General features: G+C 40.6%; 2 protein-coding genes across 4 annotated transcripts; one reads left to right on the top strand and one right to left on the bottom strand.

Moving 5' to 3' along the window:
* Positions 1–500: 500 nt before the first annotated feature.
* Positions 501–13,951, bottom strand: si:ch73-103b9.2 (uncharacterized protein LOC100150067 homolog). 3 transcript variants are annotated; one of them, XM_067591060.1, is made up of 3 exons: positions 13,815–13,951; positions 1,762–1,991; positions 501–1,439 (listed from the first exon to the last, which is right to left on the bottom strand). In XM_067591060.1, exons 2-3 carry the CDS (start codon positions 1,948–1,950, stop codon positions 570–572), a joined length of 1,059 nt encoding a protein of 352 aa, XP_067447161.1. In that variant the 5' UTR covers positions 1,951–1,991; positions 13,815–13,951; the 3' UTR covers positions 501–569. The 3 variants fall into 3 exon arrangements, with proteins under 3 accessions (XP_067447161.1, XP_067447155.1, XP_067447167.1); XM_067591054.1 differs by lacking the exon at positions 13,815–13,951 and adding an exon at positions 2,089–2,391; XM_067591066.1 differs by lacking the exon at positions 13,815–13,951 and adding an exon at positions 2,098–2,391.
* LOC137183769 (protein phosphatase 1 regulatory subunit 3E) lies at positions 2,628–7,699 on the top strand. Its single transcript, XM_067591074.1, has one exon. It carries the CDS (start codon positions 3,075–3,077, stop codon positions 3,996–3,998), a length of 924 nt encoding a protein of 307 aa, XP_067447175.1. The 5' UTR covers positions 2,628–3,074; the 3' UTR covers positions 3,999–7,699.
* Positions 13,952–20,573: the final 6,622 nt, after the last annotated feature.

The following is a 20,573-nucleotide window of genomic DNA, read 5'->3' as shown; positions in this document are numbered from 1 at the left end:
ACTCACCAGGAAGCACTTACTGATAAAACTGAATTTTTATACTCTTGTGTTTGATAGAGTAGATGCGGTAGTTTGGCAGCGGTTTATATCATCACGTACAGTCACAAGCTACAGTTTGACACTGAAGTTCTGACAGAGCTGTAGCTTGTGGTTTGAAGTTTAAATGAAGAGGAAAAAAGAAAGTACGAGGCAGGCACACCGCCATGCTTCTTATGAGGTAGCTGCTCCGTTGCTAGGTAACTACAACAGCTGAGAAAGCACTTGTGGGAACTAGTGAGAACAAAACAGGCCCAAATGATGTCTAGAGCTTAACATTTCATTTGTTGTTTTCCCTTGACTGTTATTGTTATGGTTAGCATAGTGTCATACTTTACATGTATGCTTTCAACTACGCAGTGAGGCTGAGGCATACATGATACAAAATAAGATAAATTGGTTGTTTTTTTTTACCTAGTTAAAACAAAGTTTAAACTAATTGCATCATTGAACATCATCATCAGTCATGTTAAACATTTATTTCACAGCCCTCACACACATTAACAGCATGCACAGCAGCAAGAGTCACTTCCTTAAGAGAACAGGCAGCTTGGGGTCATATGGGCTTGTGCACCTGCTGCAGTGCTGGAGTGCAACGCCTGTGTGAGGCTCTTGCCCACTGAGTAGCTGGTGTGATGCACTATGTCAGGTTTTGAAGACATAGGCACTTGAAACCTCTTAGGGATAGAAACACTTCCAGTAGACAACAAGTAAGGGTTATACTGACATGTCCGGTGCTTGGAGGTCGGGGCTGCAGCGTAAGTGGGAAGCTCTGGGTTGGAGTCCATTCTTGATCCTCTTGTGCTGCTCCTCTTATCAAACATGTAACAGTTTTCCTCTAAGGTTTCTCCCTCTGGGGCCTTCTTGCCACTGCAGAGCTGGCCACTGACCCTCTGTGGATTCACGTGTGGTGAGTTGATCGGAGGTAAAAATGTGAAGTTTTTAATGGGAACCATTGTATTATTGGACCTATGGCTGTGTTTCTGAGGCTTAGTAGGCCTGTTCGAAGGGTATTTTGAGGGCAGATGGTGAGGCTGCAATGAAGTCTCCCTGAGGGCCCCTTCCTCCTCTATCTTCTCATCGACTAAGAGATGCGACATGTTTTTCTGCATGGCACCGAGGGCAGGCCGTTCTGGAGGATTTGGCTGCGGAGCTGCAGCAGTAGTGTGACTACAGGTTCCTGTTTGCTGGTTTAATGGGATGGATTTCTTCAAGCTGTTAGGAGGGCCAACCTGCAACTCACTGCGTGGCTCAGCATTGCCAGCTGAGCTGTCTACATTACGGATTGTTGGGTCAACAGACAAGGGGGTCAGGTTGTCAGGCTCCTTAGACTTTGGTTTCCAGTCCCTCTTCTGAGGCAGAAATATGCAGCTCAGTGGAGCAACTCTGGCCCAACCGCGGACCTGTTGCAAAACCAAATCTAATGTTAAATATGAGAAGTTTGAATATGTATAAACTGAAACACATAAAGTGAATTAGTCGATGTATTGTGCCAAGTCAGAATTAAAAGCGTGGAAATGTAAGTAGTGCTAATGTTGCTATTTAACAGATCAGAAATTAAAGCATGTACACATTTTAAAAGTGTTCCTCTCTATTTGAATATATCTATATAATTTTGCAACAGTGGAAACACCCATTTCAACATGTGCAACTAGCACAAGCCTCATAGGTAATACTAACTGAATCAGATAAAGGCAGGCAGTAAGCAGATATCACTTCACTTACAGCTTCTTCCCAGCCAGAGTAACAGTGATACTCATGTGGCTCCAGTTCTGTCAAGAAGTTCTCCTCACTAATATCCAGAAGGGCATCCACATGTGTCCTCTCTGCTGTCTTGTAAGGCTGCTCCCCAGTTGCGTCCTCCTTGTCTGATCCATTCACAGCTGTGTGATCCATTTCCTCCAAGGTCGCCATTGTGTAGTTAGCTCATGTGTAGTTAGTTACCATGGTAAGATCTATATGAAAAAGGCGAAATGCTGAGTTCTTTAAGTCTAGCTACAGACAATTTGGTTTTAAATGCCAAGAAAATAAGTTTTTCAAACTTCACCGCACTTCATTCACCAAAAGGAAGCAAGCTGAATCCCTGCTGCATGTTGTGTGAGTTTGTGTCACAATTCCAATATCAGAAAACACAATTCACACAAAACTGCAGCTATCTGTCGTGGTGGGTTTTTTTCTCTTTCTGGTCGACAGTTCCCCAAACAGAAGAGTAGCTAGAAACGGTGAATGCCTTTAGAGACAAGCTGCAACGCCGTCGTCATGGCAACGTTTAGAGGCTGCGCGGGGAAGATGTGACGTAGGGAAAGGGGGCGTGCCGGAGGCGCTGCAGCCCAGTCTGCCACAGCTGACTGTTACATCTCTGTTACGTAATAATTTACAATGTCCTCTAAGGAAATTAGTTGATGCACATAGAAATAGAATAGAATAGAATAGAACAGAATAGAATAGAATAGAATAGAATAGAATAGAATATCTGAAACTGTCTGTATAAATAAGCCTGTTGTGCAAAAACTCAGTCACATGCTTCACGAGGATAGTCAGCTCATATTCGTACCACTTCTTTTCTGTGGGCTATTAGGGTCGTTAGCATAATGTCACACCGTGAAAAAACGGGAAGTTATCACTTGTGAAGGAGGAAACCATTTCGCAACGTTCAGTTCAGCACGTACACCTCCGGAAACGTCAAACAGGTTCAGCATCTCTAAGAGATCAAATATTAATCAAAACTGGAAGAGAGACGGTAGTTGCAAAGGGGAGATTGTGCTTTTTTATTCTTTTTCTACAATAAGAAAACTGTGCGGTGTGTTTTTCTCACACAGACATTTAAAGTGACCGATCTCCAGGAACTAATTCGCACTTTGCTGGCGCACACCAACAGCTTGGTTTATTGGTCAAGAGCAGCAAAGTGTCAGCTTATGACGCAGCCGGAGCACCTATCCGCGAGTGGGACACTGACACCTGACGGCTTCATCTATTGACTCGCCGGTCTTCCCCATCACGACCACTCCGGTTCTGCAGTGCAGGGACTGCTGCGTTTTATGGAAGCGGAGTCTGAGCATCCTGCCGTGGTCATGCTGCCCCCAAAGAATTGCCTGCCGAGGAACTACAGCTGCATAGCTGGACTTTTCGGTAGCCTGGCAGCGGCAAACCCACGGCTTGAAGATGGAGAAGATTTTGACTTGATGAACGGTACTTGTGAGCCCGTCGAGAGCCCGGTGGTGGACGAGAGACCACGGGGTAGAGAGACCTTCCTGAAACCTCCACAGAGTCCAAGCCTGCGCCGGAGGTGCAAGTCGCTCCCCACACCTACAGAGAGAGCAAAGTTAGAGATCGCTCGTAACAGAAGTCCAACGAGTCAGAAAAAAGTCCGGTTTGCCGACTCACTGGGTCTGGAGCTCATCTCGGTGAAACATTTCGATGATACAGATGAGCCAGAGGTGCCGGAGCGCATATTGGCCAAACTACCCAAGGGACCCCTCCACGCTAATGATTTGGCCACGAAATTCCCCCGGGCTCCCACACAGTCTGTGTTTATGGAACTGCAGTTCGCCAACCCAGGCACACTACCTGGCTTTGAGCAGAAAGTGAGGGAGGTGAAAGTCATGTTGGAGAGCGTTGAAACAGACGATTTCAGCCTCTCGGGGTTTGTGCGCGTCTTGAATCTGGCTTTCGAAAAGAGCGTCTCTTTACGGTATTCCCTAAACAACTGGATAACATTTATGGACAGTTTGGCATCATATGTTCCTAACTCAAGCGACGGTGACACCGACAAGTTTTCTTTCAAGATCGTCATGCCTACATACCTCGAGAACGGAGGCACCTTGCAGTTTGCGATTAAATACTGTGTCGACGGGGAAGAGTTCTGGGACAATAATAACGGGATCAACTACAAAGTGCGGCGTCACAGGTTCAAGATGTCCCCGCCACGGGAATGGGAGAATGGATGGATTCACTTTATCTGAGCTTTGCCGTCTGCAGTGGCACACTACGTGCGTAATTTGTGCGTAAATTGATCCCCGGGTACCTTAATTATGACTATAGCCTGTTAATGGTTATTTTATTTCTGCCATTGTCAGCTACACACATGCTGTGACACAGAAAATTATTTCCTACATTATTTAAAATATTTGTCCCCTTGTGGTAACAGATTGGAGTCTATAAGCTTTTGATAGGTGCCGGGCGAGGGATGCTGTTAGATAATTTGCCTTGATGTCAGGGCTCTGTACAGCATGGTGCCCTTTGGGAGGGCATGTTCATGTTATGTAATGTAGAAACACGTGCCACGGAAAACGTGCCGGGCGATGCCGACGTCAGGCATCACTGTTCCTTTCAGGAGATGGTGTAAATTTATTTAGGGATATGGTGTTGTTAAAATGATCAGTTTGTTTTGCATGTGTGCAAAAATATTGGCTCTAGAGGCAGTCAGCATTTCCTCTTGGCTGATGTGCATGCCAAGAGAACCAAGTAGCATACTCCTCTGGTGGTCTCCTGCAGGCTGGGGGAAACATAAAGACAATACCTTGCACACAATGTCTTACAGAGTTGACAGACAGAAAAAAAAAGAAATTAAAAAAATTCGATCTATAATTTTCCACTGTCATGCCATTGAAAAATGCCTTATAAGCCATGTGGAAAGTTGTGCATTGAATGCTGTATATTTTCTTCATCCAGCGCGAATAGACAAAATGCATTACATGATTATCTTCATTAAACTTACTGTTTCAAATAGGCTTGTGGGCACTGAGGATTAGTTAGTGTCCATGTACATGTGGGCTTCCAATGCAGGGACAGCATTAACCTGCCTTTTAGCCATATACTTACACCCAATCAACACCCATGGCATGCATTACTGTAAAGTGATTAAGTATTTTTGCCAAATTAAACAAACATGACTTCCACAAGGAGGCCTAAGCAATGTCAAGTCCAAAGACAATGATTCAGAAAATGTCCCCCAAATTAAAACTGGATTATGCATATTCCACTGAATCATAGAGGCTATATTTATAAAGCATGGACATGGACTCTCATACTTCACTGTGATAAGAAGTTTTTTTTTTTTTTTCTGGATTGAAGTCCTTGATCGCAGTCGTGTAATATAAATTAACTAGCTGATTGCCAGGTTAAATTTACCTCAGATTACTTGTGGACCTTTTCTCTTCTTATTCAGGGCATCATATTTTGACAGCATTTTTTAACAGATACATTTAAATGGAAGAGTATTATTGTACATTTTCGAATTCAAAACCTTTTTTTTTTCATTTCCAATGTTCTTGATTGCACTGTGTAACTCAGTTTTTCATTGAGCACACCTTGTCTGTAGAAAAGTAGCAATTACACCTATGACTGTGTTTAACCAGCTTCTGCCACTGTAAAGGGTACATGATAACATCTTCAGTCGACACTGTGCAAAAATAGTGCTGCTGCTCACACCCCACATGACCAAAATGGTTTGAACCGCCTGACTGGCCAATTAAGCTACAGTATATCCAGCCGTAGATGGCAAACTGATATTGGATTACATCATTTCTATACCATAAGCCTTTACTGGTGTTATACAACCAGCCAACAGCTAACTTTACATCCGTACGTTTGTAATCAATTCAGTGGCGTGCAGTTTTCAAAACCTGCTCCAGATCATTTGTAATCATGTACTCAGTCTTCATGGCAAACAGCTTTGCATGTCGTAGGCAAGTGAGTTTATTTAAATGCAGTTCTTAGTCATGCTTTTTCCAGTGTTATGATATCATCAATGTTTGTGGGTGCGTGGAAAGTCGGGCAGCAAGAAGAGGAACAACAGACATTTAATTCCAGGGCTCTGACTGTAATCTGAACATCACTTTGGCCTTTGTTTACATCATCACGGCCTCAGAGGGAAGCTCTCCATTTAATGAGGCCATCAGGCCTGGATGCGGATAAAGACTATTCCTGTAACCATTTAGTTTTTTAGAGCAGTTCCACTGGGAAGCCGTCAGTCATGTTTGTCTCTAAATCTGACATGGTTTGTGTTGGGATTGCAATGCTGAAATATGAGACGGCTAGCGCTGAGGTGACATTTGCTACCACTAGTAGCTTAGCTTCATCATGTACAGAGCTGCATTTTTCTCATCTGTTTATTCAAATATTCTGTGGATATAAAAAAAAAAAAGTCTGGCCATGGGTTTGCTGCGTGTTATGATGTTTAATCAGTGGGTATGTGCATATTGTCTGCTTTGGTCTATGTAAACTTCAAGCATCCATGCAGTGCAATACCAGAGAGCATTAATTATCCAAGCTGAGAATACTGATGTGGGTACAGAGAGATGCATCAATACCAATTAAGCACTGTCAGTACAGATTTTGATTTCTAGATTAAACGTTTGGCTGCCCTGACCGTATTTGCTTTGTTAAATTAACAATATAATCTGTGAGATTGCTTGACACAAATATAAATATGATGTCCGTTACACGTAACTCTTTGGTTTAAGATTCAGCAAGTGTGATAAAGATAAGATATCAGTGCTCAGCATTAAGCCTGCTATCTCCCACTCTGCTGTTGTTATTGATGCATCCCTAACATAAAGGAAATGAAGGGCTTCTGGTCTGCTTAGATTTTCTCAATGTACACATAACATGTTGCATCAGAACCCACTGATATATAAATATGTATGTAAATGTGTTAATGTTTCATATTGAATGTCTTCCTATACTGTTCTATGTTATGTGTATTTTGAATCATTTTGAAAGCAGAACTGAGAGATGTGAGTTGGTTAAAGTTTGTTATCTGATGATCCTGTAAAGTTGGATGTTAACATATTAGCCCAAACTCAATGATTTCCTAAAAGCACACTTACAAAATCAAATATTTCTTTGAAATATTTTAAAACAAGGCTGATGATAGAATTGGAAATACCACTAATTGTGATATTTTGTCTCAACACAATGTTTTATATAAAGATAATATATTGCGGACTTCTCCCTTGTACCAAAATGTGAACAGTGTATCTGAATGAAATGAATACATTGGAAACCTTGTGCACAACTGCAAGTGTACACCGCCTTAATAAAGCTTAAGTTTACTTAGAGACATGAAACAGAGGTGGAAGGTGGCAAGTGCTTGTTTGTTAACAAAATGTGTTTGCAGAAGGATGAAAACGGGTGGACAATGACGCGGGACATAACTGTGCAAGATAAATAACATCAAATGCACTTTGATGTGTGATAACTTGTGGTGTGAGCGACTTATGATTGTAGCTGATACTGAGAGGCCTCAGTCGAAGCAGGTCTAATGCACTTTGAGTGAGAACAAGGAAATGGGCAGATTTGAAAGTCACTATATACACGAAAGCATCTACTGTGAATAGCTACTAACCAATATGTTTTACTTTCTTTATCATATTTTACTGTTCTCTCACTGAGGAAAGCCTCAATCATTGTTTGATTTATAACCATTGTAAGTCACTGATGTTTTTTCTTGGTTTGCTCTCTAGTCAGTGAGTTTTTTTATGTAAATCATATGCATCCCTTTTTGTGTTGTGACATTTGCAGTCATCTGACTGTGTTAATCTATACTGTGTGCTGTTATGTTGGCCATGTTTGCATGAACAGCTGAAACATACATTGATTTCTATGTTTAGTTTTCCATTTAACCTGTATTTTGTTAAAACAATGGTTAATAAAAATTATTTGTGATGAAAGCAAAATACTCTGCAAGTACATTATTCTCACTATCACTATGACCTTTATTCAGTTGCTCCCTGCCTATGATGTGAACACTGAATACAATCTGTTGCATAGTGGTGTAATCATAGGTGTTATTCCTCAGACAGTAGTAAAACAGTCTCTGGTATTACAGTGTAAGATGTTACTGTTATCCAGTATATGTGCAGCATGTGACTGCAGAGCTGCATGTGTGCGTTTCCGAGGTGTTTGTCTATTAGCTCATTTTCAAAAGGCTCCTGCTGGTTCCCATTCACAAAGCCGCACACTGCAGTGAGCTGTAGCCATCGCCATTATAGACATGACTGCAGACATGTCCTTGAATTGATTGCAGTCTGAAGCCACGCCCCCTCTTTTTATGAAAGGGAGGGGTTGAGGTCTGAGGCAGGAAGAGGTGCATGAGAGACGAGCAAAGGCACACAGTTCCATTTAACCAGACGACGACAACAACAACAACATCAACAACAACAAAAGAGCATTTAAAATGCTAATCATAACATATCGTGTTTGATATTTTTCAATTTTGGCTGCAACTCCTTTAAAACCCAGTTATTACCTGAAGGCTTAAAGAGTTTTCATACAGAGCTACAGTATTATACAATATTTAACTGTAGCAAGAGTTTAAATGCAGCTGCTTATTTAGCTTTCCTCTAATCAGCTTAGATCATTTGACTATTACATATGTTTGTAAGGCATGCATGCAGTATATGTCCATATCTAAGATTCATAGTTTATAGGAGGCAATGTCCTATTTCAATCAGACACTTTAGGGACTGTCTATGTTGTATCTTGGTTAACAAATATCTTATTTTATACCAGCTTTTCCTCTAAATAACATGGGCAAAGCTCAGTGTGGAAATAATAAGCTGGAAGAAAACTGGCGTCCGATTAAATAAAGCCGCAGCCTCTAGAGTCTGTCAACAAAGCCTCCAACTCTGTCATTAATAGAATTAAGTGGCTGATAATGGCCATGTAATATATTCTTGAGGGATGGGACTGAAGAACCTCCAGTATCAGACGAATAAGTCTTTTTTTATTTGAAAAGTCAACACAATTAAGTAAATGTGCTGCTGTGTTTAAAGCTTTGTGTGAGTGTGTGTGGCAGGTTTATGTTATACATGTGTATGTTGTGTTGGTGGTGTATTGAGGGGGTTTGGTGTCAGATTTGGAACATGATCCTAATCTTCATGTAAACTTAAGGCAGTGATGACAGAGCTGTTGGCCCACAGTCAGAGGAGGTTGAATTGAACTTTGCTTACATATTGTTGTGTTGAAGGCAGCCTGAAAGCTTGTACCTGCTCTGTATGCCAGCCTAATACCAGTCAGTGTCAATCCACATGGTTAGTCAATAAAAACCTGCTGTGAGATTCCAATTTAATTCCATGATCAGAGCTACTCAGCAGTGGGACTCGAGTGGAAAATCACATAATTCTCCAGAATACAGATAAAGAGAGATTACAATATCCAGTGCCAGTAAGTAGTTAAGCAGGAAATTAAGACATGCACAGTTTGATTTGACTGCAGTGAGCTGCACTTGTCTGGATTTAATTAGAATTTTTGTGAAGGTGGTGGTAAAATACATTAGATATATCAACATCAACCAATCATATCACACAGTTCACTTGCTATGGTTGTGTCTACGTCTGTGTAATTACCAAATGGTGGTTAAAAAAAAATCAGTATTGTCAGTAGAACAACAGCTGCTTATATAACCGCTGTGTTCATGTGATGATGACGTTGTGATTGTTCTCTCCCTGAGGTGTCTGGCATTAATGAGACTGCAACCACAGAGCTGTTTTCTTCCCACCTGCACAGCTTCTCCCACCTCATCCAGAGTGTGTCCTTTGGCTCTAATAATGTGGCCAAGTTGACGCACACACATAGGTTTCATGATTTCAGTTTAAATAATTCATATGAGGCATTCAGTGAGTTGCTGTGCCATGAGATTAATCCTGGCTCAGCAGCAGTCAGGGCTACAGTGTAGGGTACATCCATAACCTCATCTCAGTCAGCACTTGACCTGAATAATTAATTTGCTAAATTCATTCATTTGTTTTAAAGTGCCTCTTATCACTGGCAACGAAGATGGTTCCTTTACTTCCTTTGCAACTGATGTTTCTTGTACACTTAGTACATGAAATAAATATATTCTTTTGCATCGTGTGCAGGCAATCTTTTCATGAAATGGCGCTCTCACTGTAATTTGCACATCACTTATAAAACTGAGCTTTCTCGCTTGCCCCATAGTAAATTCTTACACCTCTATGCTTACATTCACTTGCTCACAGGAGGTAAAAATCAGGTGTGGCAGGAGTCAGACTGAATCTTTGTCAAACAGCCGGCTTGCCCATGTTTCTTATCCTCTCTCCTCCTCCTACCAACTTTTCCTCTCTGTCGTTTTTGCCTATTTGTTATCAATTTTCATTTTAATAACATTTATTTATTCTATATACATATATACCGCTACTTCCCTTTAGTGTGTATGGTCTATTTCAAAATGTTTAATTAGATTTACTTAATCAAATACACAATTTTGTCACCGCAAAGTAGTTTTTTTTTTGAGTTTTTGAATTTTGTGAAATACTGTTCATGATTTTTTACTCACACATTTTACAAGTGAAACATTCTAAAACCATATGAGCCTATATTATGTGAAGTACAGTTTCACATATGATACAGTCAGTGAACTGAATGTTTTTGTAGTGCTTGCAAATCAGGGGTATACATCTTCTCTGTAGTTGACCCTGTCATGTCAATTTCATATCAAGGATTTCAAGTTATTGTTTCAATGTCAGCTGAGTCATAGTCTGCCTTATCTCTTGCCATGAACTAAGTCTGCTGTTGCTTCAGATCCTGGCACACCTACCTGCCCTGCAGTGACCCTTCTTCTTCATGTTTCCTGTGACCTGACTTTCATCAGCCTTCCTGTGCACCTGTTTCCACTTACATATAAGCCTCAACATTTATACTGGCCCATTTCCATTCATTCTCTGCCACATCATTGTTTGTGTCACAACCATTTTTTTCTTGCCAGTTTGTTCTGTCTGTTATGTTCTGACCTGTTGCCTGCCTTTTTGGATTTTTGCCACCTTGCCTGCCTCCCTTTGTCACAGGGTGATATGTTATCATGTGTTTGCGTCATTCTGTCCATTTACATGTTCCCCAGAACTAACTCTCTTCTCATTTAAAACTCTTCCATTCCTCGTCCATCCACCACCTGTCTCCAATCCATCCCACAATTCTCCAACCACCTGACTCACTGCACACCTGTCCCTCGTTACTCATTAGCTCCCCAGTACTTATACCAGTCACCCAGTCCTTGCTCTCTGCCAGATCTTCTTTGTGTATTCACCTAGCATTTCAGCCAGTCTTTTGTTATGTTTCCAGTATTTGATTCTGCCTGACACCTGACCTGAATTTTGCCTGCTCCCTTGTGAAATTGTTAGCCTGTATCCTGCTCGCTATGATTCTCAGTAAAATAGACTTTTTACTTAGATGCTTGCCTCATGTCCTGCTTTTGAGTCCTCCTCAAGAACCAGTCATTACACTTTTTTTGATTCATCTTACTGTTGTCTGCCTGATGTTGGACCATGATTTAAAGCTGAACCTTTTTATCTTACTTGCCTCGCCTAGGAGTTGTGCTTTTGGGTCCAAGTCTGTTTTTACTGAGCAATTAAAGTTATCAACTTAATGAAATGCCAAATTTGGTAGTCTATGGCTGGGTTTTTCAATATGGTTTATGCATATTAAATCAATACTGCATATCTTCTATGTGTATTTAGTGCTATGTTATTTCTTTATCAGATTATAGCTTGAGCATTGGCTAACTCTCTTAAGTAAATATGAATATTATATCTGAGTCAATATCACCAGATACCCATTATTAAGAAGCTTGTATTAGGATTAAGGAAAAAATGGTTGAGGACATCTGTAGCATGTATCATATTTATTTGCTCAAACCTTGTATTTAAAAACTTAATGCTTTAATGCTGTAAATACTGCTCAACATAAATAGTATAGCTGTAAAGTAATGTGAGGGTTGCTGTTAAGGTCAGCACCTTCCTTGGTCATCCACTGCACTTTTCCTTGTTTGATGTACATGCCTGCAATGGATACTTGAATGGTTTACAGCAACATAACCAGCTCAACAGTGGTAAATTGAGTGGAATGAAATTTCACTCCATACTATTAATTCTCACTGAAGCGTAAACAAGACAGTTCCACAGTTGCTCCAGTGCTGCTTTTCTCCACGATGTGATGGTTTGACTAGACTCTCCATTGGTACACAGCTCAACATTCCTCACTGGTAAGTTGCCTTCTCTGGTGTCAACTTATTGCAGCAGTTTGTTACAACTTGTCCGTCCAAAGTCACCAATGTGTTTTTGTATAACACTGCTTTGCTTAGAGGTACAGCCATCGATGGAGGGTATAGCATATCCAGCCTGGTTGTCATTTTCTTCTGATATGTCCAATCTCCCACTTTGGAAGACAGTGATTGTTGGCTTAAAAATAGTTGAGGTCCAGTCGCAGTTCTTGCAGGAATGACTTCAGAGTCGTGAGGGATATAATAACATCCTTCTTGCATGTCAGCGCTCACTTGCTGAACAACAGCAGGGTCAGCAGTGGCGTTTGAAGGCATTACTATTGTCAGACAGTATATACTGAATGCTCTTCTTCTCCTTAGTAATAGTAACTACATCATTTTGAATGTGTACTCTAGCCCTTTGGTACTCTTCAAGCAACACACTTACACTGTAAAGCTCCATGTCAGTTATATGGCAAAGATGCTTTCATAAGTGAGGAAGAAACACAAAAGAAATTCTTAATGGACGTTTTCTCACAACCTACCATTGTTACTCTGCCTGGATTTTTGGCAACAAGCATGTGCACACACCTCTTCAATCTGTTTATGGGTTTACCATCCTTAAAATCAATGTCATATTTGAGGACTTTGGTGTGTGTCGAAACATCGTTGAAAAGGCAACAACTGGCCAACTAAATTCACTGTATCCCATTGTTGTTTGTTAGGTTTACTTTGGATTCGGATTACTTTGTGTAACTAAGGCAGAGCTTTCCACAGGGACTGAAGGAAATGTAGCCTTATAAGTAAACACATACTCATCAGCTAACAGTAGCAGAGGAGAGAGATTTTACTTTCGGTTCATTTAAGTATACCACAGTGTGATCAGGCAGGCGTTTCATAAATTCCAACAGAAGTAATTCTCTATGAGAATTAAAATCATTTGCTTTGCAGGATGTGCTCCATTTATCAAAGAAGGCTCCCTTTTCCTTGCTGAACTCAACATAAGTCTGATTTGGGGCTTTTTTTTGTGGTTCCTGAATTATTGTCTATATTCTTCGGGAACCAATTTGTAATACCAATTTGGATTAAAGCTTTAACACAGTAATACTTCAGATTGCAATATGCTTACTGATGTCAAATGAGCTACAGGGTAAGGTGGTGGAAGAGGAGGAAGGTGTACCTATGGCATCAGCTGATGTAGTTGGTGCATGAGTCTCCTCCTGTGACTCAGGCTCGAGCTGACGCAGTCTTAGTACCTTGTCAGCTTCAATTTCCAGCTTTTTGACTTCTAGCTGGAACTACAACTGTGCTCGATGGTTTTGTGCTTTCTCTTGAGTCTCTATTTGGAGGTGAGTTAGGTGTACTTTTAGCTGAGCTTCATCTCTGGAGCCAGTACTTACAGACGAGAGGGGATTGTATTGAAGAAGTGTGAATTGAGTTTTCATTCACTCACCTACCTCAACATCCTATCCCTGAGCTGCTTCAGCACTGTGAGATTCACCCTGACGTTTACAGTTAGCCACAGCTACACAAAGGGTGCCATCCTCTAGCACAGTGGACAGTTAATTGTCATTGCCACCAACTTGCCAATGATTTAAACTCCTTTATAACTAGTTGCATAAACTGAGAGTTAATATTGACTAATTTAATTTAACAGACTGAAAGTCACTGCACCAAACTACATGAACGAATAGCCATAAAACATCAGCAACATTACATTTCTAATAAATTCTTCTTAATATCCTTAGATCAGCTCTTGAACAATAATAATTCAACTTACAAACATTGCTTCTGCCAAGGAAACAACAGGATGGCATTGGATTGGGGCCTGAGCTTCTGCATTCACAGCCTCCAGCAGGACCATGTGCTCACTCTCTCCTTACATGCAGTGTTGCCATCTATTTTCAGTGGGAAATAGCTAAAGCCAGTTGGAAAAGTCGCTAGATGTCGCTAGATGACGTCACATACTAATTTGCATATCGATGATGTCATGACATAATTACATACATACAAGATTTTTTTAAATTTAAAGAAAATTAAGTTAAAGTAAATTGACTTGAATTTAAGTAGCTATTTCATTAGCTATTTTTCTTTATTCTCTATGTTCAAGCAGCTCCTCAATGTGCATCTAAATCTACCTCTAATAATGATATTTATGCAGGCGGTTGTATCAGCTCTAACTGAAGTATCATGAATGAAGAGATGATCATTCACTGGAATAAATTCACTATTGTTAACTCTGTCTATTTTGACAAAAGAAAATCAACTAGGTACTACACACATTCACAGCTCATTCACGACTCTGTCTGGCTGATGATTGGTCCACTGAACATGATGCTGCTCTGTCCCACCCATTGAACAGTCAATCCAGAGAGCCACATTGGTGCTGTCTAAAAAGTCGTTAGATATACTTTTTGAAAAAAAGTTGCTAAAGGGGTAAATCTAGCGACAAATTCACTAAGTTGGCAACACTGATGCTGGGTACACAGCGACTTAAAATTGTAGCTGCATGAAACCAAAATACAGCAGGGGGCGCCAGATTTAACGCATAGAACAAACATATGCCCGGAGAGCAAACTAGGGCCCTGAGGGTGTTGCTTAAATCAAATAAATAAATATAACCAAAAGAGCAAAAGAGTTTGACAAGATCGAAAACCTCAACTAACCTGCTGTACTCTTACCTGTCCAAATACCATCAACATTAGAAGCATCACCACTGCTACTAGTGTTTCAAGACATAAATACAACTCTGTGTGTGTGTGTGTGTGTGTGTGTGTGTGCTTGTATGGCAAACTAAACCCAGCCCAGTCCCCAGGTAGTTAAGCTAGTGCCTTGGTTTAACATTAAAGTCGAGTCAGACAGAACAATAGACACAGTGGTGGTGCTGCTCATGTCAATTTACAGCTGCCCTGACTGATAACTTGGCTCAGAATATATAATTTAATTCTGCTGGATTGGAGAACTGGACTGGGTGCCTTTCCAATCAGGACCTTCAAGATGGCAGCCAGGAAGTGAGAGGGGCGGCGTCTCAGTATTTTAGCCAATCTCACACAGGGGACCACACATCCTACTTTATATGCAGGCAAAACACTGAAAAGGTTTAGTCACACACAAAGAGCACAGAAAAAAAAATCATACACCAGTAGGTTCATGTGTATCTGTGGAAAGCTTTCCTTTTTTCCCAACACTGACTTTTGTGAAGTGCTCTCAGTGGAAGTTTCCACAACATTGACAAGGTTTGTTTATGAAAGAAAGACAGATGACTTGTTTCCTCTGACACCATATTTAGACATGGAAAAGGAACTAGATTAGGAGACTTCACTGGAAATACTTTTTCAACAAAACATTGGCCATGTGCCATAACCACATACCACACTTTGAGCAGATGTGTTCATAAGAATTTGAAACAGAGCTGCTTCCAGAGAAATAAATAACTGACCCATGTAGTTACTGTGTTCCTTACTTTAACTTAAGTGGAAGATATAAGATGTACACATCGTGTAGAATACCCTCTTCATTTGTATCTTACTCTCCTGTTCTTTTCTAAAATACTCTTTTTGATAAGAGTCCCCTTGTTCATGAGGGCATATTGTGTTTTGCCAGTTTACAGTGTGAACTGATGTCAGGTAAGCAAGGAGATCAGCTTAATCTCAGAGGAGAAAAAGATAAAAAAAAAAAATCTACCCACCTCTTCCTCCCCACAGGAGATATAGTTCAGGTGTGTGGAGTGTGTTGTTTACACACTAATGATTTACTGTGCTACATGACAGACTGTGCTTTGTTGTCTTTGGGTTCAGTATTGTTATATCTTGCTGAATGGCTGACTGGAATAGTCATAGCTGAAGCATTTTAGATTTTTTTCTCCATGCAAGACAAGAGGTAAGGGATATAGCAAAGAAGAGGAGCACAATCTGGGATTGCATGTTGTTAGAGTATTGTAAGATAGAATTCAGTCAATCAGTGTCACAGGACAATGTAACTAAGGCTAAACCTACTCTGCAGTAACTACTGCATTCATGTGTATGTGGGAGCGGATTTAATTATTTGGGGACCCAAGGCAAATCAGGCAAACTCGTCATGTCTCATTTTCAACGTTTCTTTAGTTAGAGTATTGGTTCTGGCATTGGTAAAAAAGTACCCAGATCTTCTACTCAGAAAACTAGTACCACCACACCATAAAAATATAAGCAAAAGTCCTGCATTCAAAATTTCACTTAAGTAAAAATACAGAAATTTATTGATATAATGGCTGTAATGCTCATACATGTCTGATGCATATGTTTCAACTGCAACCGCAGTCATGCAATACAATGGCATGCTATTCCATAATAGATGTTATTTCATATACAGGAAATGGAATACCTCTGACACTGACAAACTGAAATTACTCTAAAACTGTCATGAAATGTAGTAGTCTTGTGTGTGAGATGTGAATAAAAAGAGCTTTAGGCTGTGCTCTCTACCTTTAATGACTATTTAGTATGCTGCTGATCTCCTTTTAGACCTCCCAGATCTGCCAGACCTTATGTAATAAACCACCAAAGTTCTGCTTCCTATGAGCACGGCTGGAGTTATTGCACTTGGGAATATTACGCTAAATAAAACAAAAGGTAAAGCATTACATTTCCTCCCTCACTGTAAAATTTTCATTCTTTTTTCACCTCTTTCTTTCTCCACTGTTTTCATCTTCTGTTATGGCTATGCTCAAGCGATTTCATATCCAATTCAGCCTCTTTTCTGTCATTCATCCTGTGCATTTTATGATATTCTCCAATAATTGAATCTGTCTTTGTCCTTTATGTTTGCTACTCTTTTCTCCTTTTTCCTCCTTCTCTGTCCTTCCTTACAATTTCACCATCCTTCCTCACCCTCCATGACCCCACTGTCTGTCTGGACTGTATCTGGTATTCCAATAATGCAATGAGCACCTAGACTACTGCAGACACAGTAAATTTCTTGTGCTGGCACCAAGAAAGAACTTGGTGCCAGCAAGAAAGAACTCTGGTCCAGAGGAACATTCATAAATAATCCACTGATCCAAACTGGTTCCACCCTTTCATCAGCTCTGCATCATGTCAGACTGACTTGAGATGGATAAACAGAGAAACGGAAAGCGTCACACTGACAGACAGGTGGAAAGATCAACTTTGGTACTGAGGCACTTATATAAAAGCAGACAGCCAAGTGCGTGCACACTAAAGCAGTGAAGGGCCATGTGATGAGAGGAATCAGTGGAACATCAGGCATCATCAGTTCTCAGCTGACAGGTCTGCCAGTGCCATTCTCAAAATGGCCTGTCTGTCACGCCAAGATTGATGACAAATGATGTTTTTTCTGTGGTCTGTCACATTGCCTCACATAGGTCCTCATATGTATTCACAGTGGTATAGAAAACTGATTAAATGTACCTGAAGAATAATCAGGGACCAGTTTAAGGATATAAAGCATTGATTTAAAAAAAAAGTACATGGCCAAATGTATGTGGATATTGGAGCAAAGTAGTTAGGGCACCCAAATATTAATAATAATGATAATGATAATATAGATTTGAGTTTAAGACTCTCTGTGCAAGTCAGTCAAGTTCAGCCACCTCCGAAACCCATTTGTTCATGGCTCTCACTTTGTGCATAGGGAAGTTGTCATGTTTAAAGTGGAAAGAGACTTTAACTATCTGTTGCCACAAAGTCAGAATCACACTATGGCCAAAAATATAATTATATGCTATAGATTCCCTTAGAACTAATTGGCCAAACCACCATTGCCAGTATGTGGCAGGGGTGGAAGGAGGCGGTTGGATGTTGGATATAATTGAGAGGAGTTGTATATCATTGGGCTTTACTGGATTGGATAAATTGAACCAAGAGGAAGCAGGAAAATATATGAATGGACTGGAGCCAAGGGGTGTGGCTGAGATGCTGTGATGAATAAAGGAAAAGGACAGAATGAATGAAATTGTCTTGAGTGAAATTTTGTCAAGCACTATGAAATATTAGAACATCTGAGTTTGCTGAGCTTGTACTGGTTTGTCAGGCATAACATTTTTTTATTTTCTAACACACAATGCATGCTGGGCCAGACTTCAATCCCCTGGGACTTTGTGGGTGAAGCCCTTCAATTAGATTAGCTATCTGGTTCACAAGCTATAATAGCATACAGTGTGTGTATATCTTTGTAACTGGATAAGGGCGCACTAGAGAGAGAAAGAGGGAATACAATCAGCAGCAAATGGAGGTCACCCTCAACAATACTCACTGATGCTAAGAACAAATGCATAAGCCTGGTGTGTCTCTCCAGTGTGCCTGAAACCAGAGAAATGCCAGCCTGTCTCTCTATAGGGACTGTGTGTCCCTATATGCTCAGTGGGGTGATTTTAACACCCCATCTCTCCCTCCTGTCCAATGTCAACCCTGCAGGGCAGCCGTGGGTACTTATGTCACAAGGAATGATGTCACTGACTCCCACCCCCACCCTCATCTCCAAATAAAAACCTGGTCTGCTGTTTAGGAGCAGGACATTGGCGCGTGAGTGATTCAGCAAAACGTGACTGCTGTCAGTATAAATATTTGTTAGCTTGTTTAGGGGCCGTCTCTCCCCGCAGATGCAAGATGTATCAGGCACAAAGCATCATTCATGCATGATTATGAAATTACTGTGAGTTTGTGTATGTTCATCTCTGCGTGTGAGCATTCTCAGTTCTTCTCTCCCGCTCTCTGTCTGCCTTATGGTTACCTGAATCGTATCATTTTCGCCCTGGTGGCTACAGCTCTATCAGCCCTGTTGCCTTTGGGTGCAGAGCACTCACAACAGGTCTCATGAAATAATTATGTCGCTGCACTCTCACACCTCTCTGTGTGTCTGGCTTCTATCCTAAAGTGCTCTCTTATGTCTCTCTGAATCTCTCCTACAGACACTGGCAGGTCACATGGAGCGAGTGTGTGACTGGATGTGCTGTAGTCTTCCTTTGCCAGTGACCCTTAGCTCAGACACTCATACACAGTCCACACTCATGCACAGCAACACGTCCACCCATGTACGTGCGGGAGTGGTTTCCTCATTTTCAATTTTTGTTGACATTGTCATAAATGTGATAATTCTATGTTTATTATTAAGATCGTAGTAGGTGATGGTGGTGGTGTACTGGAGTGGATTTGTTGAAATGTGTACCTAATATTTTGCCCCCCCTTATATATGTTAATGGGTGGATAAAATATTAGGAACAGTTTTCAATATAATACAGTAAATTTGATTATCTTAAGTTATCATTTTAATATTTTTGTTTGCTAATTATAAAACACAGAATTATGATTGTGATGCTGATGATGATTATTTTCTTTCTTGCTTATTGTAAGTATTTAAAGCAAAAAATAAAAGATACAATAAGTTAATATACGTACATACGGAGTGCCAGTGTTTCTTTAATAGTTGAACTAGCAATGACGTTGTAGTTCTATATTCACTCCAGTCTTAACATGTGACGAAGATTTTTTTTTTTAAGCACGTGCACACGTGTAGTAGAAGGTATTTCTGTGTAATGAACCAAACTGATGTACTTTATGCATGTGTGCACTGAGTCTCTGCATATGGTGACTCTGACTCTTGAGGTTTGGAAACCCGCTCTCTGCTGCCCTCTCTTGTGCCAAGATGTTAAAACAATATTGCCATAACCTGTGTTGTTTCTTAGAATTCATCTACTTCAGTGATACTGTTTTTTTGGGAGACAAATCATAGTCCGTGTGTTCTTGCTCGACAGCCTTGTCGTTAATAACTGCCTCTAATCCTACATTGCTGTTGATATTACAAAAGCCACATTTGCTCCTCAACACAACCAACCCGTCACACAGGCAAAATCCTTTTAAAATCCTCAGCGCAAGTCAGGTTAATGAATGGGGCTTTGATGGTGCCCCATCCGATGGCTTGTGTTCTTGCGCACAACCCTCTAAATGTGTCTCATCTGTCCTGCTCCACAGGTTGGCAGATTAAAGAGAACAAAGCCCAGAATATGAGCCTGCTGGCAGCAGAGAGGCACAGGCGATTGCCCCTGTCTCTGGGGCCCAGTCATCAGAAACAGCACCACTGCCTCCATCTGTCTGAAGAACTGCACTCTCTCTCCCTTCTCAGACTCCATCTGGTCTCTCCTATTTGTGTGTATATGTGTCTGAGTGTGTGTGTGTGTGTGTTACCCTGACCGTTATCATCACCAGGTGTGAGGGCCGATGACACTCAGTTCAATTCAATGCAATTCAGTTCAATTCTTTATTGGCATGTCATTTGACATGTGTTGCCAAAGCACAATTACGATTATGAAAGACAATGTTACGGAATGAAATTAACAAAAATAATGTGAACAACAATATTAGTTTATAGAATAAAATAGATAATGAAACAAATAAATAAAATAAAAAATATACAGTGTATATATAAGTAATCAAGTTAGTGTTTGTACAATTTCAGTGTGACTTTAACAATGCAAGACTAACAAAAACAATGCAAGTGTCAATCAACTGACACACACACACACACACACACACACACACACACA

Source organism: Thunnus thynnus, chromosome 1 (genome assembly GCF_963924715.1).
Source record: "Thunnus thynnus chromosome 1, fThuThy2.1, whole genome shotgun sequence".
In the NCBI taxonomy this organism is placed as follows: domain Eukaryota; kingdom Metazoa; phylum Chordata; class Actinopteri; order Scombriformes; family Scombridae; genus Thunnus; species Thunnus thynnus.
Note: the sequence above shows the minus strand (reverse complement) of the source record. Positions and strands in the feature narration are given on the sequence as shown.

What these genes read in the sequence shown, in the direction of transcription:
- si:ch73-103b9.2 (XM_067591060.1), bottom strand. Translation starts at nt 1,950, where the DNA reads ATGGCGACCTTGGAGGAAATGGATCACACAGCTGTGAATGGATCAGAC. An exon ending in ACTCTGGCTGGGAAGAAGCT is followed by an intron (nt 1,440 to 1,761) that starts GTAAGTGAAGTG and finishes GTTTTGCAACAG; the next exon opens with GTCCGCGGTTGGGCCAGAGT.
- LOC137183769 (XM_067591074.1), top strand. Translation starts at nt 3,075, where the DNA reads ATGGAAGCGGAGTCTGAGCATCCTGCCGTGGTCATGCTGCCCCCAAAG.